Here is a 19,980-nt window from a genome sequence, read left to right as displayed (position 1 = left end):
TGAAGCATGGTATTTCACTTGAGTTGATCTACACAAAAGTGTTCTTAGTTTGCCTTTTAGCACAGGTATTGTAAGTGAACACTACTAATTCTTTAGGACAGTCACGAGGAAAATAGCATCAGTAGATCAGGGTATAGGGCGGCTATTAACTAGGGTGTTGGGAAGACAGTGAGCAGAGAACTCTGGCTAATGCCCACTGCCTCTCAAATGTATCTAAGGCAGTGGTTCTCTATCTTTTTAGACCCAAGGCATCCCTCAGAAAATGCAAACTCTTATATTTCTGTAGTCAAAATGAGTGAAAACTATGGGAATAATCCCATTGCAAAGAACCCCAACTGCAAGAGAAGGTTGAGAGGCGACCTTGTGGCTGCCTATAAATTCATCATGGGGGTGCAGAAGGGAATTGGTGAGGCTCTACTCACCAAGGCACCCCTGAGGGTTACGAGAAATAATGGCCATAAGCTAGCAGAGAGCAGATTTAGACTGGACATTAGGAAGAACTTCTTCACAGAGTGGCCAAAATCTGGAATGGGCTCCCAAGGGAGGTGGTGCTCTCCCCTGCCCTGGGGGTCTTCAAGAGGAGGATAGGCATCTGGCCAGGGTCATCTGAACCCAGCACACTTTCCTGCATACGCAGGGGGTCGGACTTGGCGATCTATTGAGGTCCCTTCTGACCCTAACGTCTATGAATCTATGAACACAACGGGTCAGAATGTTTTTAACCCTATAGATTCCTATTTGAAATCTTTGGTTTGTCTTCCAAGTCGTGTTTGCACACCTAACATGTTAACATTGTGGCACCCTGGTTGAGAATTGCTGATCTAAGGAGTCAGTGGATGATGTCCAGTGAAACTGGAGGTGTGCATAGATAAGACAAATGATGACAGTCCTACAGTTTCCTGGGTTCCCTCTGGCCACGTCTCCTTCCTCATCTGGTAGATGGACAGCTTGTCCGGGTCCAGGAGGAGACTTACCTGAAGATCCCAGGTCTTTGTGAAACTATAGGCCCGTCAGTCTAACCTCAATCATAGGGAAACTCTTTGAGAAGATCCTCAAGGAGCACATCTGTGATGGGCCGGCTTCAGGGTTGATGCTCAAGGGCAACCAGCACAGTTTCATTAGGGGCAGGTTATGTCAGACCAATCTGATTGCTTTTTATGACCAGGTCACAAAGGCAACGGATGCAGGTGTCCCCGTGGACGTAGTCTTTCTAGACTTCAGCAAGGCCTTTGACAGTGTCTCCCACCCCATCCTCATTAAAAAACTAGGCAACTGTGGCATTGATGCCTACACAGTCAGATGGATTGCAGATTGGCTCAAGGGTCGTACTCAGAGGGTGGTGGTGAACGGGTCATATTCGACCTGGGGGGAAGTGGGCAGCTGAGTCCCCCCAGCGCTTGTTCTTTGGGCCCGCGCTGTTCAATTTCTTCATCAACCATTTGGATGACAGGGTGAAAAGCAACCTGTTTAAATTCGCTGATGATACCAAAATTTGGGGTGAGGTGAGCATGCTAGTAGGGAGGGAAAGATTGCAGCAAGATCTGGATAGGTTACAGGAGTGGGCTAACATAAACGGGATGCGTTTCAATATTGACAAGTGCAGGGTGCTGCACATGGGCAGTAGGAACCAGCAGCACACTTATAGAATGGGAAACTCCCTTCTTGAGAGCATGGAGGCAGAAAGGGATCTTGGAGTCATTATTGATTCCAAGATGAACGTGGGCTGACAATGCGAGGTCACGGCTGGCAGGGCTAACCGCACCTTGTCGTGCATCCACAGGTGCATCTCAAGCAGGTCCAGAGAGGTGATCCTCCCCCTCTATGCGATGCTGGTCAGGCCACAGCTGGAGTACTGCGTCCAGTTCTGGGCGCCGCACTTCAGGAGGAATGCAGACAACATTGAAAGGGTCCAGAGGAGGGCCACCCACATGATCTGGGGACAACAGGGCAGATCCTACAACAAAAGACTGAGGGACCTAAACCTGTTCAGCTTTCACAAGAGAAGGCTGAGGGGGGACCTGATGACTATCTATAAACTCACTAGGGAGGACCAGAAGGGTTTGGGGGAGACACTGTTTCCCCTAGTGCCCCCCGCATAACAAGGAATAATGGACACACATTATTGGAGAGTAGGTTTAGATTAGACATCCGCAAGAACTACTTCACAGTTAGGACGGCTAGGATCTGGAACCAACTTCCAAGGGAAGTGGTGCTGGCTCCTACCTTGGGGGTCTTTAAGAAGAGGCTTGATGCCTACCTGGCTGGACTCATTTGAGTCCAGTCTTTTCTCCCGCCCAGGCAGGGGGTCGGATTTGAAGATTTACAAGGTCCCTTCCGACCCTACTTCTATGATTTGTAGGGCTATGGATGGGTTACTGGGCTAGATGGACCAGTGGTCTGACCCATTATGGCATCTCTTACATTATTCTGCTTTTTTTTGGATGCTTTCAGCAGCGTTGGTGGAATGAAAGCCTGTGCTCAGAGTTCTCTCTATTGTTTGAAGTACGAAATAGATTGTGATCAGGCTGCCTGATTTGATCTATAAATCATTAACCCTTTAAATACATTGTTATGTTCTGAAATGGATATAATGTTCAGAGAAATGTGTGGACATATGTAGAGAAATGTGTTCCATCTGTCCAGCTTCAGCAATGACATTGTCTGCAGGAAACTGATTTCCATCTTTGTCTGAGTCAAATGCTAGTTCAAGCCCAAAACTGATGCACATCAGTAGGAAATGGCCATTATAATGTAGCCTGAAATTTTGTGCTAAATTGAAATTCTGTGATTTAGTGATACAGTAATTGTGAAAAATGTACCCAGCACCATAGGCACTTGAAGATCAAGATCTTGTGCCGTGATGTTTGGAAAAATGTACCCAGTACCTTAAGCCCTTCAAGAAAGAAATATTATATTAATTATGTTAAACGAGAGGACAGTAAGAGAACTGTAGAAATGAGTGATGGAAAGTCTGATCGGGTCTTCTAGTTTGCCCTGTTAAGTACAAGATTATTTTGCAGTAATTTAGAGTGAAATCATGGCAAAACTTTTTAATGAATTTTTATTTGAAATATATTTATATTTGCGGGTAGATTGGGTAAAGCAGGAGTCAGTATTTTAGAATCAGTTTTACTAAGGTAGGGGAGCCTTTTTTGGTTTTACATTGTTTCCTAAAGGGGTTCAGGCTCTGAATTTGTTCAGTCTCCGCTGAAAATTTATTCTATTTATATCTGTTAAAATCTTGCTGGGTTTATCCAATTTGCTTTTAAATATCCAGAAATATGGGAGCTTCTCGCATTCTGTCTGAAGAAATTTTATGTGGAAGGAGACTTCTCACTGAATTGATTTTGCTCATATTGTTGGTAGTTGCCAGCAGTCCCTTGATTTGAGGATAATATGTACCATGGCTCATTGATGGGTCTTGAGGTGATGTAAGAGTCCAATTCTTGAGCCACAGATCTGTCCACAGAAGTTGTATGTCTTTTCTCAGGGGAAAGTAGGCTGTACACTGGGATTTCTGCCCTTTTCCATCCTTTGTTCTCTCTTTGCTTCAAGGGCAAGGTGCTTTACCTTGAAGTGGACTGTCTCTTGGTTGAGGTTGCAGCACCGTTGCAGTCAGTTAGCAGCCAGCTCCCAGCTCTTGATGTCCACGTCTGTTTTCTTGAGGTTTGGGAGCAGAGCACTTTTTTTTGGGGGAGTTGAGAGTCAGGCATATGCACTGATGCATCCTTGCTTGACTCCAGTTCAGCTGACACATGGAGCTGTCTCTGATCAAAGAACGATCACAGTCATCTGATCACGGAGAAGCCTCTGGTCCTTGATGTACTTTTCAGGGTATCCAGATCTGGGCAGTACTTTACAAAGTTTTGTGACTGACAGAGTCTGAGGCCTTTAGGAGGTCAGTGAACTGTATATGGTTCCTGATGATGTACCTGCCACTTTTATTGGACCTGGTGGGCCACAAAGAGTGTGTCGGTTGCCCCACAGGATGATCTAAACCACACTGAGAGTCTGGCTCGACTTTCTCAACAAGTGGTAGAAGACAGCTCAGGAGGATGCGGGTGAGGATTTTCCCTGCTGTGGAAAAGAAGGCAGTTATCTCAGTAGTTCCCACACACAGACTTACTGCCTTTCTTGAAGATGGTCATAATGTAGGAGACTGAAGTGTTAAAACTGTGTGAAACAAAATCATTTCTACTTATAATGGTGGACTTCTAGAGAAAAGGTGGTCTATGTAAAATTAAACTGCTAAGTAGAGGGAACAAATTACAGAGCAATTAGTCATGTGTGAAGGTGCCCCTAAATATTTCCCTATTTATCCTCGTACCTCCCAACTAGTGGCATAAAGGGCAGGGCAGACCAGCCCACCATAGCTGAGAGAACACCTTCTTGGAGGAGTTTGAACGTAGAATCTAGGTTCTGCATTGTATAGGATGGTTTGCATAGGCTTTTTTTTTTTCTTGAGCTGCGCTCTAGCTAAGGAGAGTTGATGCATATATTTGTAAAACATATTTTTCTTGTATGAGAACCTACATTCAGTTTTTGATGGTTGACTTAACATGCTGTTTCAGTATATTCTGAGTACCTGGCTGGGGTCATTTGAGCCCAGTTTTCTTTTGTGCCCAGGGCAGGGGTTTCGACTAGAAGATCTACAAGGTTCCTTCTGACCCTACATCTGTGAAATCTATGAAATTTCTGGCATGTATTCTGTGAGGGGCATACATAAGAGCAGATACTGGAAGGCTTGCTCCCCTTCCCTACTGTGACAGAGTTTTGTACCACCTGATTCTGTATTGGTGAAATAAGTGAAGGTCTGTTGTCCTGCTCCTTTAGTCAAAATATTCTTCTGAATACAGTAGGTATATTCATCTCAAGGGTGGCATACTTATGGGCAGTATGTCCTTAGGTCACTGTAAGGCAAGAAGTTCTTGCTGTCTGGGTTGATGGCTCAGCAGGGAGGCTAAGTAGTCTGAACTCATTTTATTTACTAGCTTGATATTCATTTATTGATATGTATCTATCATTATGGTTTCAGTTCTTGGAAAGATATAAAGATCCTGTCTTACAGAGTAGAGCTGTACAGTGAAATGCCACTTATATTTGCAAATAGGAAATCAACACAGATGTTAGACAGCATGGCATGTAGCTGGGAGTTTGTGCTGAAGATATTTCCCCAGCGTGAATCACTGCAGACTGTAAATTGCTTTGACAAGTGGCAGCTCTTGCTTTGCATGTGTACAGTACCTAGCACAGTGGTGCCCTTGTCCGACACTGCCTCCATATAAACAGCAATCGTGTATTCAGGGGAGTGGAGGAGGTCTGGGATGGCTTTGCCTAGTGCTGCGCGTTACACGCCGTTTCAGTGGAACGGAGTACAGTCATGGGAAGTGGCTGTAACACGTTGATGATTCAGACTCTGTTTCAATGAAGGAGATGATCATCATTGCCTGTCTGGATTTCTAGCATTACTCCAAAATATGTTAGTAGCAGTCAATTTCACCTATTTTAAGAACATAGTCATTGACTCGCTATACAGCAGTTACATGATGTTGTAAAATCCCAATGTGAAATGACTGGTGCCTGGTTCAGTAGTAAGTACTAAAGCAGCTGTGTTCTTCTTGTGCTAAGAACTGATGATTTTTTAAAGTTCTTTTCTTAGTCTTGCTGGTGACTCCTCTCTCTATGAGACCACCTGAAAAACAGAACATGTTCACTGGACTGTATTTAGATTTTGTTTTGGTTTATTTGGCTACACTTGAAAGAGCTGGTGGGAGAACAGTAGTCCACACAGTGAATTTCCCTTGATCTGTAATAACTTGCAGACCCCAGGATGCTCATGTGCTGCTGTGTAACTAGGGTGCAGGGAATGGGGCACCAGCCCCAGGTGCTGACTGTGAGAGGGTGCCAGAATTGCCCCCGCAGTCTTTGCTGTGGCAGGGGCAGCCCCATGCTGCCCCCCTCCCCAGCCATGGGAGCTGGGTGGTGCAGCACTGTACCAGGTGTATATTTGAGGGGTAGGGGGCAAATGGAGTGAGTGGAATGATGCTTCCTTCCCCACCCTTGTGAGCCCTTGCCAGATCAGGCACAGCTCTGTTCCCCGGGGGGGGGTGAACGGGGCCCCGGGGGTAGCTCCCAGGGAGTCTGGGTATGGGGATGCTGCTACTGAGTGCAAATAATATGTGGCAGCAGCAGCCCGGGACACTAAGCCTTCCCTTCCCCCTGCTGCCTGGCCCCCACCATGATCAGTGTACCCGCAAGCCACTCTTTGCTGTAGAAACAGTATTGCAGTCACTTTGGGCTGGTTGGTTGTTTTTTAACCAATAGTAGTGCATGATGCAGTCTTCAACCTGTTTGCCATTAGCTCCTTTGCATTTAGTAACTGAAAGTCAGCCGCAGTGTTTTAGTTGTGGTATCAGTGACTGAGGAAACTAGAAATATTCAGAATTAAAATCCTTTGGTAGCTGGCCTTTTCTTCTAAAATCAGTCATTTAAAAATACCTAACCAGAATTAGTTGTCCTGGAAGGTCAGACAGAACTGGTTATATGCTTTCTTTTATCTAAGCATACGTGGTTGCTCATGCTTTTATTCTACATATTCTGTCAGTGTGAGAAGAAACACTTTCTGTGACATTTTAACTTACAGCTAACATTCATTGAGATTTTATTCCCTTATTTGTTAGGGCCCTGGTTATGCTGTCTTGTTAGTTTTTTTTCTCCCCGCTAAATCTGTTTAATTTTTTCAAAATTTTGAATGTTTTCCTCCACTGAACTGACCCATGATCACCCAGTTCTGTATCAGGACTTGTGTTTTGCCAGCAAACTTGATTATTTTGCAAATTTCTTCTTACTGGTCATATGAATAAAAGTCAGTCACATTAGAGCAAACACAGATCCTCCTGGATGTGTTTTTTCAGGCCCAAGTAGCTCTATTAATTTTTCACTCTCTTTAAACCTGTTTTTCTCCATTCAAATGCCCTCCACATACATTTTGACCTTGGAAATGCACAGTATCAACAGTTTTTCTGAAAACAACCATCTTTTTCTCTTGCTCTCAAGACTTGTCAGCTGTGTTGTCAAATCCCTTAATAGCTTTGATGTCCCATTTCTGCCCCTTTCCCCAGGAGTTGGAAAACCTCGATGAGGAACTGATTCTGGAATAGCACTGGTGCTGGGCACTGTGGCTGAGGCATCGTTTTGCTAAAACTTTTCCAGACTAGGAACTCTAACTAAAGCCACGATCCTGCAGAGAGGTCCATAGGATTATGATTCCTGCACATTCATGGAACCTTTACTGGCTCAGGCAGGATCTGTCCATGAAGAGCTTGTAACAGGGGTGGGGTCTGCATTTTGGATGGTTTTTAAAAAACATCTGGTTTAGTTCATGATGGCCAACGTGACCTGCTTGTAGATGCTGCTTTTTGAAAACAGCTTTGCCTCCAGGGACAGTCATACTAGTCCTGTGGCGAGGGTTTCTGTGTCCTTTCCCCTCCCCACTCCTAGCCTGACCTGTTCCTCAGCGATCACTGCTGTAGTGGCACTGTTCAGGTTATAGGTCTATTTGCCTAGGTTTTTTTTCCCTTAAAACTTGGTAGTAATTTCATATAACTTAACTGAGAACACTTCCTCTGTTTCTAGAGTGATTTTTAAATACTGTTAATGCCAACATTTCTTCATATTGTCACAATTCTGGCTGGGTTTTCTCTTACCCAACATTTTTGTCAGTCTTTGCTTCCTGTTCTTTCCTGATTTCCTTTCCATATGTAATCCTGATTTTTCTTTACTTATTTTTCCCTTGGAATTTGTATGGCTACTAAAAGCTTCTGTTTTCACACAGAAATATAGCTAACAGTTTTATCTAATAAATTTATGCTTGCTATCTCCTGAAAACTAAATGAGCTCTCAAGGCTGCCACTGTTTATATCATGTTGTTTCTTTCCTTTTTTTAAACAACCCAAGGACATTAGATTCCTTGGAATGACCTTTATTTCTTTCAGTATTTTAAGCAATATTTCACAAGTATTTTTCTTAGGCCCAAGGAGTGAGAGAATATTATCAGTTTGTGTTATATTTCCTCTCCTAAACCAATTCTGTTATTTTAAAAACTTTTTATCTCTACTAACGGAATTCCTCTGTGTGCATCTTCCTTTCTGCTTGCTATTTAAACCCATCCCCAGCATCTCTGTGTACTTTCAGCCAGAATATTAGATCTTTTTGTCTGTGTGTAATCCACGGCTCTTCTCTCTGCCCCATTGTTCTCAAGAGATCCCATGCATCACATTCACATATTGTTTACATAGGTCGTAGGTATGGATGATATTTTAGATTAGTGGTGCTCAACCTTTTTCCCTGGCAGACTGCGTGGGCAGTGTCTGATCCCTCTGCAGGCTGGATCCAGCTGGTGTTCCTGATCTGGGGCAGGTGTAGTGCACGGAGGAGGGAAGGGGGCAGCCCAGCCCTGTTTTAGATGACTAGGACAGAGCCTTGGCTGAAAAAACTTACTGTCTAAACAGCCCAAGTGTAAGCAGATGAAAGTAGCCCATGTGAGAAGTGGAGAGAAATGCCACAGAGAATGAGGTAGCAGAGGTAGAAACCTAAAGACAATAGATTTTAAGTTGCATTTTTAGTACACTTCATACACCTGGGAGCAGACATGGCCGAAGCATGATTTTGAGGTAACCCCTGTTGTTTTAGTTTAGTGTTAGTTTAGTGATAAATTCCTGACACCTGGTTTGCATTACTTAATTTTATCTGTTCGTTACTGGTTGGAATATGGCCCAGAGCTGCTGTATTTCTTCCAGTCTCAGCCTGGATCTATTCCACTTGTCTTGCAGAACTGCCTGTGCTATCGCAGATCACAAGAGTTGTGCTCTTGGGCAGTTAGGTTCCTCTGTTTGCTGACCACAAATGAGTCACTGAGTTTCCCTGTGCTTAATTCCCTGTTTGTAAAACTGAGATGATGCTTGTTCTGCCTCAGGAACATAGGGCTATAGTGGAGCTTCTGTGTCATGAAAGTTCAGTTCCCAGGTATACCAGGCAAGCAAGTCATATCGGTCCTCTCATTAACCGATCCAGCTTCATCTTAAAGCTAGTTGGGGGTTTTTTTTTTCTGTTTCTTCCTGCTACTTGTATTGGGAGGCTGTTACAGAACTTGGGAGCTTTGGTGCTTGTTGCATCCTCATGGTCCTGTAGCTTAAATAGCTTTTCTGCATCCCTGGTGTTTTGTTCTTTCTCTACAATCTTATGTATAACAGTATTAATACTCCTTCTCAGATTTTGTTTTGCAAGGCTAAATAAGCTAAACTTTTTTAGTAGTTCATTCCCCAATTGTCCTAGCTACTCTCTGAACCCATTGCAATTTTAATTAATCACTTTTGAATATGGATCACCAACATTCTAGACAGTATTCTTGATGTCTCCCCAGTGCCTTGTATGGGAGCATTAATATTTCTCTATTGCTACTGGAAATGCCTTTCATGCAACCTACAACCACATCTGCCTGTTTTGTGGCCACCTCACTTTGCCTCACTGTCCTGTGATTAACTAATACACCCAGGTCTTCCTTATTCTCTGTCATATCAGCCTGGGCAATGATCAGGTGATATTAGGAATGTGTGGTAACCCTCAAATGCGTAATCTTGTGATTTGTGCTACTGAGCCACCTCGCTGCAATCTATTGAAAGTCAGCCCTTGACACAGATTTTACCCCAGCACTCTTCTACCCAGGAGTAGGGGGTCGGACTTGATTATCTTCCAAGGTCCCTTCCGCCCCTAAAAATCTCTGAATCTCTTAATCTTATCCCTTTATTCTAGTTCTCCAGGATCATCCAGTTCTTCCTGTATGATACCTGGATCCTGTTTTAATGATGCCTCCCAAATTTTTGTCATCATAGATTTCATAAGCCCACTCATTTTTTGTTACGCATGAAGTCATTAAAAAAAGTTTGTTCCTTTTAATGACTTCCCGAGACTGATCCTGACTGCTCTCCAGCCTGCTAGTTCTTTATTCAGCCCCCAGTACATTGTTGTCAGCCCTTTAATCAAATTTCTTGCATATTGCAGTTCTTGTACTAATCCCTATTTGGTGCCTCTTAATATTTTTCTTTGTGGCATTTACTGGAAAATAATAGTGTTACTGGGCTAGAAGGGACTTGTTTAAGTTTCACTTAAACTTCCAGCACTGGAGTGACCATGATCTCCCAAGATGAACCAGTTCCAGTGCTTTCCTGCATTTCAGGCAGATGAGACTTAATTTTTTACTACTTTTACCTAGATCAGTACCTCTCAGCCAACCTTTCTGATCCTATGGCTTGCCTCTTCCTTACAGCCCACTCTGCCTTCTCTCCCTAGCCCCCAATCATATCACACCTGGTTTTGCACCCAGTCTTGCCCACATGTCATGCACAGCTCACAGGCCTCTTGCCAGGCAGGCTTCAGGGACACTGAGCATGCTGCGTACTCCAGCTCTGGAACAAAAGCAGTGTGCACTTGTGCAGCCCCAAGTTTGGACCAGTTAACACCGTCTCATAGAGGAAATTAGCCCTCCCACAGCGTCGCTGGTTCCTGTTTGAGCAGTGCCTGTATGGGAAAGCCTGGTGTCTCATTGATGTTGCAGGACTGTTCAGGGAAGTCAGCTGATGTGCCCCCACCCCAGTCCTCTCTATCCATTTGTGGCCACCAGTTGAGAACTCCTGGTTTAGAAAATTTGTTATTTTATCAGAGCCAGATACCACGTTTCTCTGGCATGATGTCTTTAGCCAACCTATACTGATTTTTAGCCGTTTACTCCTGTGTCTTCATTCCTTCCTTCATAATGTGTTTTAAAGACTGGCATACTAGTGAGATCACGTTACTGGGCCTGTAGTTGCCTGGGTCCCTTTGTTTCCCCCCTTCTTTAGACATAGGTACCTTGTCTCCTGTTCTCCAGTTCTGTGGTACCACCCATGACCAAAGAGATTTGTTAGAAATCCATGCTGTCCAGCCTGAAATACTGTGTGCCAATTCTTTCAAAACTAGGAGAATACCCGTGTCTGCTGATTTGAGCAGACGGAGCTCTTAGTGTTCTGCTGTTTCTTTGGGTATGGTAATTTCTATTTCCTCATCATTCCTCTTATCTAATTTGTCTTTGCCCTTGTGTTCAGTCTCATTTTATTGAAAAGTTAAGACAAAGTAGTCATTTAGTCTAGGGCCACACCTGCATTATCTTTAGTCACTTCTCTTCCCTTGTTCTCTCTGTATGACTGAAAAACCTTTTGCTATCTGTTTTATTTTCCTTTACATATCTAACATCCCTCCCTCTCTCCTTCCTGTCCTTTGAAACTTTATCAGTTTTTTCTTGCATTTCTAGTAGGCTTTCTCCCTGTTTCTGATATTCTTGTCAAGGTGGCTGTTTGTGGAGTTCAGGTTTGGAACTCCTTCCTGTATGTTTGGGGTGTAAGTTTCAGCTGGTTAATGCACCTGTCTCTTAAAACAAAGAAAACTGAAGCCCTTGAGGTCTTTGGACCGGGTGACTTCACTAACTACTTCCCTTATGTTTTTTAAATGTTGCCCCCCTGAAATGGAACACCGTAGTTTCAGACCTTTTTGTTTATTCTTCCATCAGCTTGACCTGTGCTATAAAGCTAAATTGATATTTGTGTGGTCTTCCTTCCTGTAGCTTTGATTATGGGGTTCATGTAAGTACATATATTGGCACCTACAAATGGTAAGATGATTAAAACAAATCGTCTTAAGGTGCTTTTGTGGCTGCAGTTTTAAAGTGGCTACATTGAATGCATTAAGTGTTGGATAGTATAGCAAGAAAGGTGTGCAGGAGGCATCTTTGGTATCAAGTGCTTGGAATGATCGCTTCACTGCAATTCTGTAAAGTATTTTAGAGGCCTGATAGAAAACCAGGAACATAACCTTATATTTAAGATCCTGAAATCAAATCCCAAATAGCAAGATCCTTCAAACGCTATAGAGCAAATTTGTGATATTAGCACTTTCAGTTCATCTTTTACCTGATCCTAACTTGCAAAGATACCAGTGGTTTTCTCAAGTTTTGAAATGGAATATATATGAGAAAATGCTTTAAAAATCCCAAAACCTCTTTGATACTTTCTGCATTCTCAGACATTGTATTTGTTTTGTACCCTTCAAATGTGGGTTCCTTTACACTGGTTGCAAATTAGGCATGTATGACACTAGGGTTGACTTGCCACTAAAATACCTATGGAAGATTTTATTCTAGAGTTGTTGCTTAGTATGGATTAAGTACATGTTCCATTTGACTAAATAAGTTTATAGTTTCATAGTTTCTAGGGTCGGAAGGGACCTGAGCAGATCATCTAGTCCGACCCCCTGCCACGGCAGGAAAGAGTACTGGGGTCAAACGACCCCAGCAAGATGTGCATCTAACCTCCTCTTAAACACCCCCAGGGTAGGAGCCTGCACCACTTCTCTTGGAAGCTGGTTCCAGACCCTAGCCACCCTGACCGTGAAGTCGCACCTCCTGATATCTAACCTAAACCTACCCTCTGCCAGCTTGTGACCGTTATTCCTGGTCACTCTTGGCGGTGCTCGGGGGAACAGGGACTCCCCCCAATGCCTGCTGACCCCCCCCCCCCCGACTAGTTTATAACAGGCCACAAGATCCCCCCATCAGCCTTCTCTTTTGGAGGCTGAACAGGTTCAGGTCCCGTAGCCTCTCCTCATAGGGCCTGCCCTGTTGTCCCCTGATCATGCAAATGGCCCTCCTCTGGGCCCTCTCCATGCTGTCCACATCCCTCCTGAAGTGCGGCGCCCAGAACTGAATGCAGTACTCCAGCTGCGGCCTGACCAGTGCCGCATAGAGGGGGAGGATCACCTCTTTGGACCTGCTCGAGATGCATCTGTGGATGCATGACAAGGTGCGGTTGGCCTTCCTAACTGCCTCCCCGCACTGCCGGCCCATGTTCATCTTGGAGTCAATGATGACCCCAAGATCCCTTTCAGCCTCCGTGCTGACAAGAGGGGAGTTCCCTAACCTGTAGGTATGGTGCCGGTTGTTACTCCCCAGGTGCATCACCTTGCACTTGTCTGTGTTGAAACCCATCCTATTCTCGTCCGCCCACCCTTGTAACCTGTCTAGGTCTGATTGTACCCATCAAGTTAACATCAAGATAAAAATGTTTTGGAGGTATGAAAGATTACGTGGATGAGGTCAGGTTAGAGGGGAGAGGCTATGCTGCACTACACTTATCCTCAAGCTTGGTTGCTTTAGTCACTGTTGTTTTATGTAGGAAGTAGATTATACTAGTGTGCTGCTGGTTTCTGATGGACTGGATCCTACCTGGTCTAGGAAATATGCTGTCAGATGTATTATTTGACTGAAGATTCAACAGGTATGACAATGTAAATGGATTTATGGGCTGCATGTAAAGGTCTAGTCCAGTGCTTATCCATCTGTTTAAACTCAAGGCACCCCTTGTAAAATGCAACCTCTTGTTTTTAACCACAGAAAAATAATACAGCTTTCTTTTTCTGTTTAGAGCTCAGAAAAAACTCAGCAGTCAGAATATTTTTAATGCTATAGATTTCGGGGGTGCTTTGATCTTTTCAAGCGTGCTGCAGGGTGCCTTGCAGTGTTAGCACTGTTACTTGTGCAAACATAATTCACAAGGTAAAACCAGAGGTTTCCAGTATGTTCAAATCATTCTGGCCTGCTGTGGTCTTTCTGAGTTTTTTACAACAGAAGAATTGCTTTGTTTTCTTACTGCACAATTATAACAGGAAAACAAAGAGCTGGTGTTTTCAGGGAGGTGCCTCCAGTTTACCAAGGGGTGCGTTGAGTCTAAAAAGGCTGAGGGCCATTGCCTTAGATACATTTTGAGAGGCAGTGGGCACTAGGCTGAGTTCTCTGCTTGGTGTCCTCCCATCTAAAAAGTTCAAGAACCACAGGACATGGGTCACCTCAGTTTTTATTCTTTAAAAAAGATTTAGTGCTGGCCTGGATTCTTCTCCCATCCTTTCTTCTGCTCCTCCAGCTGAGGCAGTGCAGAGAGGATTACTGTAGCACACTGAGCCCCATGGGTTGAGGGGAGGGGAAATGCCTTTTGGAGAGTTCACGTTGTAGTATGAAGGGGTTACCTGTTTGCACAAACCATTCCCCTTGCAGCAGCTGTTCTGGTTTTGGGCCTTCCTGTCTGGAGTTTGAATAGCTGAGGAGGCCACAGATGTTTTGCTCTGCATCAGCACTGAGTTGAACCAGAAGATTTGCTCCTGTAGTCCTAATTTCAAAGCTGTTTGGCTGAGACTGCTGGCCCAATCCCCAGTCCCAGCTTCCACTTCTCTCTGGACGTTAATTCATGAAGGACAGACATTCCTGGTACTTGTCACAATTGACGTCCAGTCCTTGCTGTTGCTCCATGACTGTTTCCTGCATTTATAACAGATTTTTGTTTTGGCTCAGAGCAGGGACTTGGTCTGAATTACGAGAATGTTATGTGAACTGTAAATAATCCCTGTCCCAGATGTTTTCAGTAGAGAAAATAGGCCTATTTTATATTCTTTTGCTTTGCTTGGAACAGCTAAAATGAGAAGAAACGAGTAAACTCTGAAGAAGCAAGTGCATATCCTAGTAAAACATACTTCAGTCAGCTGTCCAGAGCGTGTGCTCCGACCTTGCACTCATTCTCTCCAGATAGCTTGGAAAGTGTCATTGATGTATTAATATGGCTATGCTCAGTGCAGGAGGTCAGGGAACATGCTTATTTATTTTCTATCTTTTTCCTAATAATTTATCCTTGTTTTGATCCTGTCAAGTACACTTACCCATGAGAGTTTCTGGATGGTAGGATGAGCTGTAGAAGCAGCCAGAGCAAGGGAACTTTAGGCCCAGTTATGAAGGGTTAAATGGGGTCTAAGTCAGGCCACCATTTCTTCCTTGATAGCTCCAGGGCCCAGAGCTTGCCCAGGGCTGTGGGCAGCACTTCTCTCACTATGTAGCCTTGCGAGGAAAGTTGCAGAGGTGAATGAGCTAGTGAGGAAATGGCCCATTTAGAGAACTTTCTATCCTGACTTGGACTTGGCAGAATGAGGAGAAAGAAACTTGTTCTTTGCTTTAAACCTTCTCTTCCGTGTCTTCATCTTGGCTTCACTGAACACCTGCATGTCAGCTCTTCTCTATTGACCTGCCTACCTGTCTGTGTCCTGGAACACAATGGGGATAGGAAGGGACCTCAGGAGGTCACGTCTAGTCCAACCCCCTGCTCAAAGCAGGACCATCCTCTAGTATCTGCCCTTCCTGCCCTTTTGTTTCCATTTAGTCAGTTCCTTCCTAACTCCTTCCTCTTCCTTCTCCTCCAAAAAAGAAAAAGACTGAAGTGAACGTGTTTCTGCTACCATTGGACTGTTTGGCATGTTCCACCTCTGCTTGCAACCTGTGCTTGTCTGGCCTGTTCAGATCGCCACTTTTTTGCAGCAGGGACTGGCTGCTGCTCCCTGTTTTTTTGCCAAGAGTCTGATGCAGTGAAAACCCGTTACTGATTGGTCCTCAGCTCTGTCAGTGAACATAATTAAGTCTTTTTTTTTTTTAATCTGGCAGACCCACTGAGGAATGAAGTCATCGTGGCTTGTGCTCTGGGTGTCTAAACCTTTTGATACTTGTTCCTTTCTTTCTCCTCTTGTACAGTTTGAATTCCACATGTTCTTTGAAAACATATCTATTGTAGAAACTAAATGGAAGCAAGCTGTTTGCAGACAAGGAGCAACAAAGAGTTCTTGACTGTGCGGCATGATTGTTGGCCTGCACATTTTGACTCTGGAAGATATTCTTAGTTGCACTAGAATATAGCTGTGCTGTGTATGAGCTAGTTGCTGCAGTTATAGCGAGCATGTCCCATAGAAACCATTAAGTGCCAAAGGTCTGATCCAAAAGCTTTAGCTCTGTATTTCCTGGCTTGAATTAATGTACATAGCAGCGAGTTTTCAGAATTTTCAGTGGGAATGGACTGTTCCAGTGTGCTAACACAGAGGAAGAGCTGAGCAAAATCGCAGAACATTGTGCAACTTCGGATACGAAGGGCCTGTGTCATGTTCAGAGATGGTGGTGTAGCCAGAGAGCCATCTTGTCGCAAGCCCAGCATTGATGCTTGACTCTCTGGCTTGGATCAGTGGTCCTCAACCTTTATAGATTCAGGGAACCACTCCACAAGTCTTGACTTTGACAGCACCCTTGTTGAGAACCAGCTGTGCTGTCTTGGCTTACCTCAGTGGTTCTCAGCTGGGGTGCTGCATTGCTGTGGCCAGGTAAAAATGCCTTGCATGCTTCATGCACAGCTGCACTGGGAAGAGCAATGGCTCCAGCAGACACTTCTCCTGCATTAGGGCTTTCTGATAAGCTTAAAGTAGGCTGGAGTGTGCACTTATGCTGCAGCCCTTCCAGGTCCAACCCTGCACCTAGTCTCCCAGCAACTGGTGCAGGGGCAGGTGGAACTGTCCTGTGCACCTCTTTCCAGGAGGAGCGTGGGATGGCCAAACTGGGAAGGGCTGTGGCACCAGCAGGCTCTCCTGTCTGCTTGAGGCTTATTGGAGCGTGTGCCTGTACCGAATCCCCTCCTGGTCGGGCTACACACGAGGCTCACAGCACTCTCACCTGGCCGTGGGGGCAATGCCTGTGCCACCGCACCCTGGTTGAGAGCCGGTGGTTGAGACAAGTAGGTGACTGAAAGTATTTTACTTTACTGTGTCAGGGTTTGCTGCAGGTAGTGGTTCAGTGTGACTCTTCTCAGCTCTGATTTGGAGGAATGTGTTTGGGTTTCTATCAGAGAGCAGTGACTAGAATTTTGTGGTGCAACTTTTGGATGCATTTAGAGTGGCAAGGCATTGACCTGAGCACATCTTGCACCATCATAAACTCTGTAAAACTTCTTTTCTGTAAGACAAGGTTCTTTGGGTGAATCTGATATCTGTTATTAGACCACTAAATAGCTGGAGAACAATTTTTAAGCAAGCTTTCAGGTTCAAAAACCCATCATCAGGCTAAAGGAAGTTTCAGCAGTTGATGTGTACTCTTCCTGGATGGAATGAAAAGTAAAAAAGCCGGAGGCTAGGCTGGTATGCATACAAGATAGGCAGTCAGTGAAAATGTAGATAGAAGAGTCAGTGGGTCTCTTCTGTAAGGCATTTGTCTGTGCTTCAAGTAGCAGCAGCAGCAGTAATATACTTTGCACCTAATGCAGTACGGTTGTTCCAATACTCAAGCTGTTGTAGTCATGAGTTTTGTGTGTGAGAAATGCAAGCAGCTTCTACTGGCCTATGAAAATATGAAAGAGAAACTGAATCTGACTGAATTCATGATGGAAAAAGCCAGGCACCTGCATCATCTAGCATTGTCTTGCAGAGGCACTCGTTTTTTTTTTAATGTTTCGTTTCTCTGATATTGAGTCTAAACTTTCTTTCCAAACCTTATCCCTGGGTTTTGTAACACTATCACATTGTGCTTCCTGCTGCCCAAGAGAGACAATATGTTTGGCCCCTACCTCGTCTATCCCAGTGCTGATGGCTCTTCCCTTCCTACTGTGTTAATATCTCCAAATGTTAGTAAGCCCATCATGCTTTTATGTAGCCATTAGCCAAGCTAATGGTTTCCTCCTGTTATTCCCTCCACCCCTTCTTCAACAGACTTCTCAGTCAATATTTTTCTGATAATGACATGAACTGAACATGTAGTCACAAAGTATATTTTGTGTAATGCCTTAGTATGCAACATATTATTTTAATCTTGCAGGGCTGCTTTAGAAGAAGTGGAAGGAGATGTGACAGAATTAGAACTGAAACTGGATAAGGTAAGATGCTTAATGTGACTATGGGTATGTTGTAAACTTAAAAAAATGATATTGCTTAGTAGGATTAAATGAATCTTCAGTTTCTGCTTTTCCATGGTGAGTGCCACTTGTATTGTCTTGTGCTTAGTGGTATCTTAACATGTAGCTGGTACATTTGGCAGTGCAGTAGCACATTTTGCATGACACATTTGTGCAGTGCTAAATCAGACTTAGTTTCATACTTTCTAGGGTTGGAAGGGACCTGAGCAGATTTCTTAGATTTCATAGACATTAGGGCTGAAAGGGACCTTGGGAGATCATGGAGTCCAGCTCCCTGTCCAAAGGGCAGGAAGTCAGCTGGGGTCATAGGATCCCAGCAAGATAAGCATCCAATTTACTCTTGAAGGTGTTCAGTGCAGGTGCTTGAACCACCTCCGCTGGCAGACTCTTCCAGACCTTGGGGGCTCAGACAGTAAAGAAATTCTTCCTTATGTCCAGCCTGAAACGGTCTTGCAGGAGTTTGTGACCGTTCGACCTCGTCATCCCTTGGGGCGCTCTGGTGAACAGACGTTCCCCCAGATCCTGGTGGTCACCCCTGATAAACTTATAGGTGGCCATCAGATCACCCCTGAGCCTGCGCTTTTCCAGGCTAAAGAGTCCCATGTCTCTCAGCCTGTCATTGTAAGATCTGTTTTCCTGACCTCTGATCATGCGCGTGGCTCTCCTCTGGACTCTCTCAAGCTTCTCCACATCCTTTTGAATTGTGGAGCCCAAAACTGGACGTAGTACTCCCGCTGCGGCCTCACCAAGGCCGAGCACAAGGGGAGAATGACGTCCCGGGATTTGCTCGAGAAGCATCTATGGATGCAAGCCAGCGTTTTGGTCGCTTTACTAGCCGCAGCATCGCATTGGAGGCTCATGTTCATCTTGTGGTCAATGATGACCCCCAAGTCTCTTTCTTCTGTAGTGCTAACCAACGTAGCACTGCCGAGCCTATAAGGGTGCTGCAGGTTTTTCCTCCCAAGGTGGAGAACCTTGCATTTTTCGGTGTTAAACACCATCAGGTTCTCGTCCGCCCATTTGCTGAGCTTGTCCAGGTCAGCCTGGATCACCCGCCTATCTTCTGGTGTGGATGCTTTGCCCCAAAGTTTGGTGTCATCGGCGAACTTGGCCAGTCCACTCCTGACTCCAATGTCCACATCGTTAATGAAGATGTTGAACAGTATGGGTCCCAGGACAGAGCCTTGAGGGACCCCACTGGTCACAGGGCACCACAATGAGTGACTGCCATCGATTACAACCCTCTGGGTCCGACCACGGAGCCAGTTTCCCAGCCAGCGGATCGTGGTAGAGCCAAGGCCACAACCGGCCAGTTTGGCCAAGAGGTGGTCGTGGGATACCAGATCAAAGGCTTTTTTGAAGTCAAGATATATGACATCAATCTCTTCTCCCTCGTCCAGGTGATAGGTCACCTGGTCATAGAAGGAAATGAGATTGGTCAAACAAGACCTACCCGCAACAAACCCGTGCTGGCTGTCCCTTAGGATGTTAGCCTGGGCCAGTCCCTCAAGGATGGCCTCCGTAATAAACTTTTCTAAGACCTTCTGCAGGGTAGAAGTCAGGCTAATGGGCCTGTAGTTAGCCGGATCCACTCTCCTCCCTTTCTTGAAGATCGGCACCACATTGGCCTTCTTCCAGTCTTCGGGCACTACACCAGAGCGCCAAGAGTTTTCAAAGATCTGTGCCGGGGGCTGGGCTATGACGCTCACCAGCTCCTTGAGTACCCTGGGGTGAGGATTGTCAGGGCCGGCTGACTTGAAGGTGTCCAGCTTCTCAAGGTGTTCCTTCACAAGGTCAGCGTTTATGGAGGGTAGGGGATCCCCCTCACCCAGATTTCCCTGTCCCATAGCAGGCATGGGCGTCCCACGGGACTGATGAAAGACTGACGCAAAGTACCTATTTAATAGGTTGGCTTTTTCCTGGGCGTCAGTTGTCAATTGCCCCATCTGGTTTAGCAGGGGTCCAACATTGCCTTTGCTTTTCCTCCGGCTCCCCACATATCTGAAAAAGGACTTTTTGTTGTCCTTGATGCTTGAAGCTAGTTGGAGTTCAGTTGCAGCCTTGACTTTCCTGGTTTGCTCCCTGCAGGACCGGACCAGTGCAGAATAATCCTCTTTGGAGGTGAATCCCATCCTCC

The 19,980-nt window shown here is 45.0% G+C and overlaps 1 protein-coding gene across 3 annotated transcripts in view; it reads left to right on the top strand.

Moving 5' to 3' along the window:
• Positions 1-19,980, top strand: part of ACAP2 (ArfGAP with coiled-coil, ankyrin repeat and PH domains 2) — a 116,837-nt gene that overhangs the window by 16,314 nt on the left and 80,543 nt on the right. For all 3 annotated transcript variants that reach the window (XM_090053586.1, XM_090053587.1, XM_090053588.1), the window contains exon 2: positions 17,747-17,804. In XM_090053586.1, coding sequence (XP_089909712.1) covers positions 17,747-17,804 — 58 coding nt within the window. The remainder of the gene's footprint in view (positions 1-17,746; positions 17,805-19,980) is intronic.

Source organism: Crocodylus siamensis, chromosome 6, assembly GCF_052110815.1.
Source record: "Crocodylus siamensis isolate JL-2025a chromosome 6, ASM5211081v1, whole genome shotgun sequence".
Classification (NCBI taxonomy): domain Eukaryota; kingdom Metazoa; phylum Chordata; order Crocodylia; family Crocodylidae; genus Crocodylus; species Crocodylus siamensis.
This window is presented reverse-complemented; position numbering and strand designations above follow the sequence as displayed.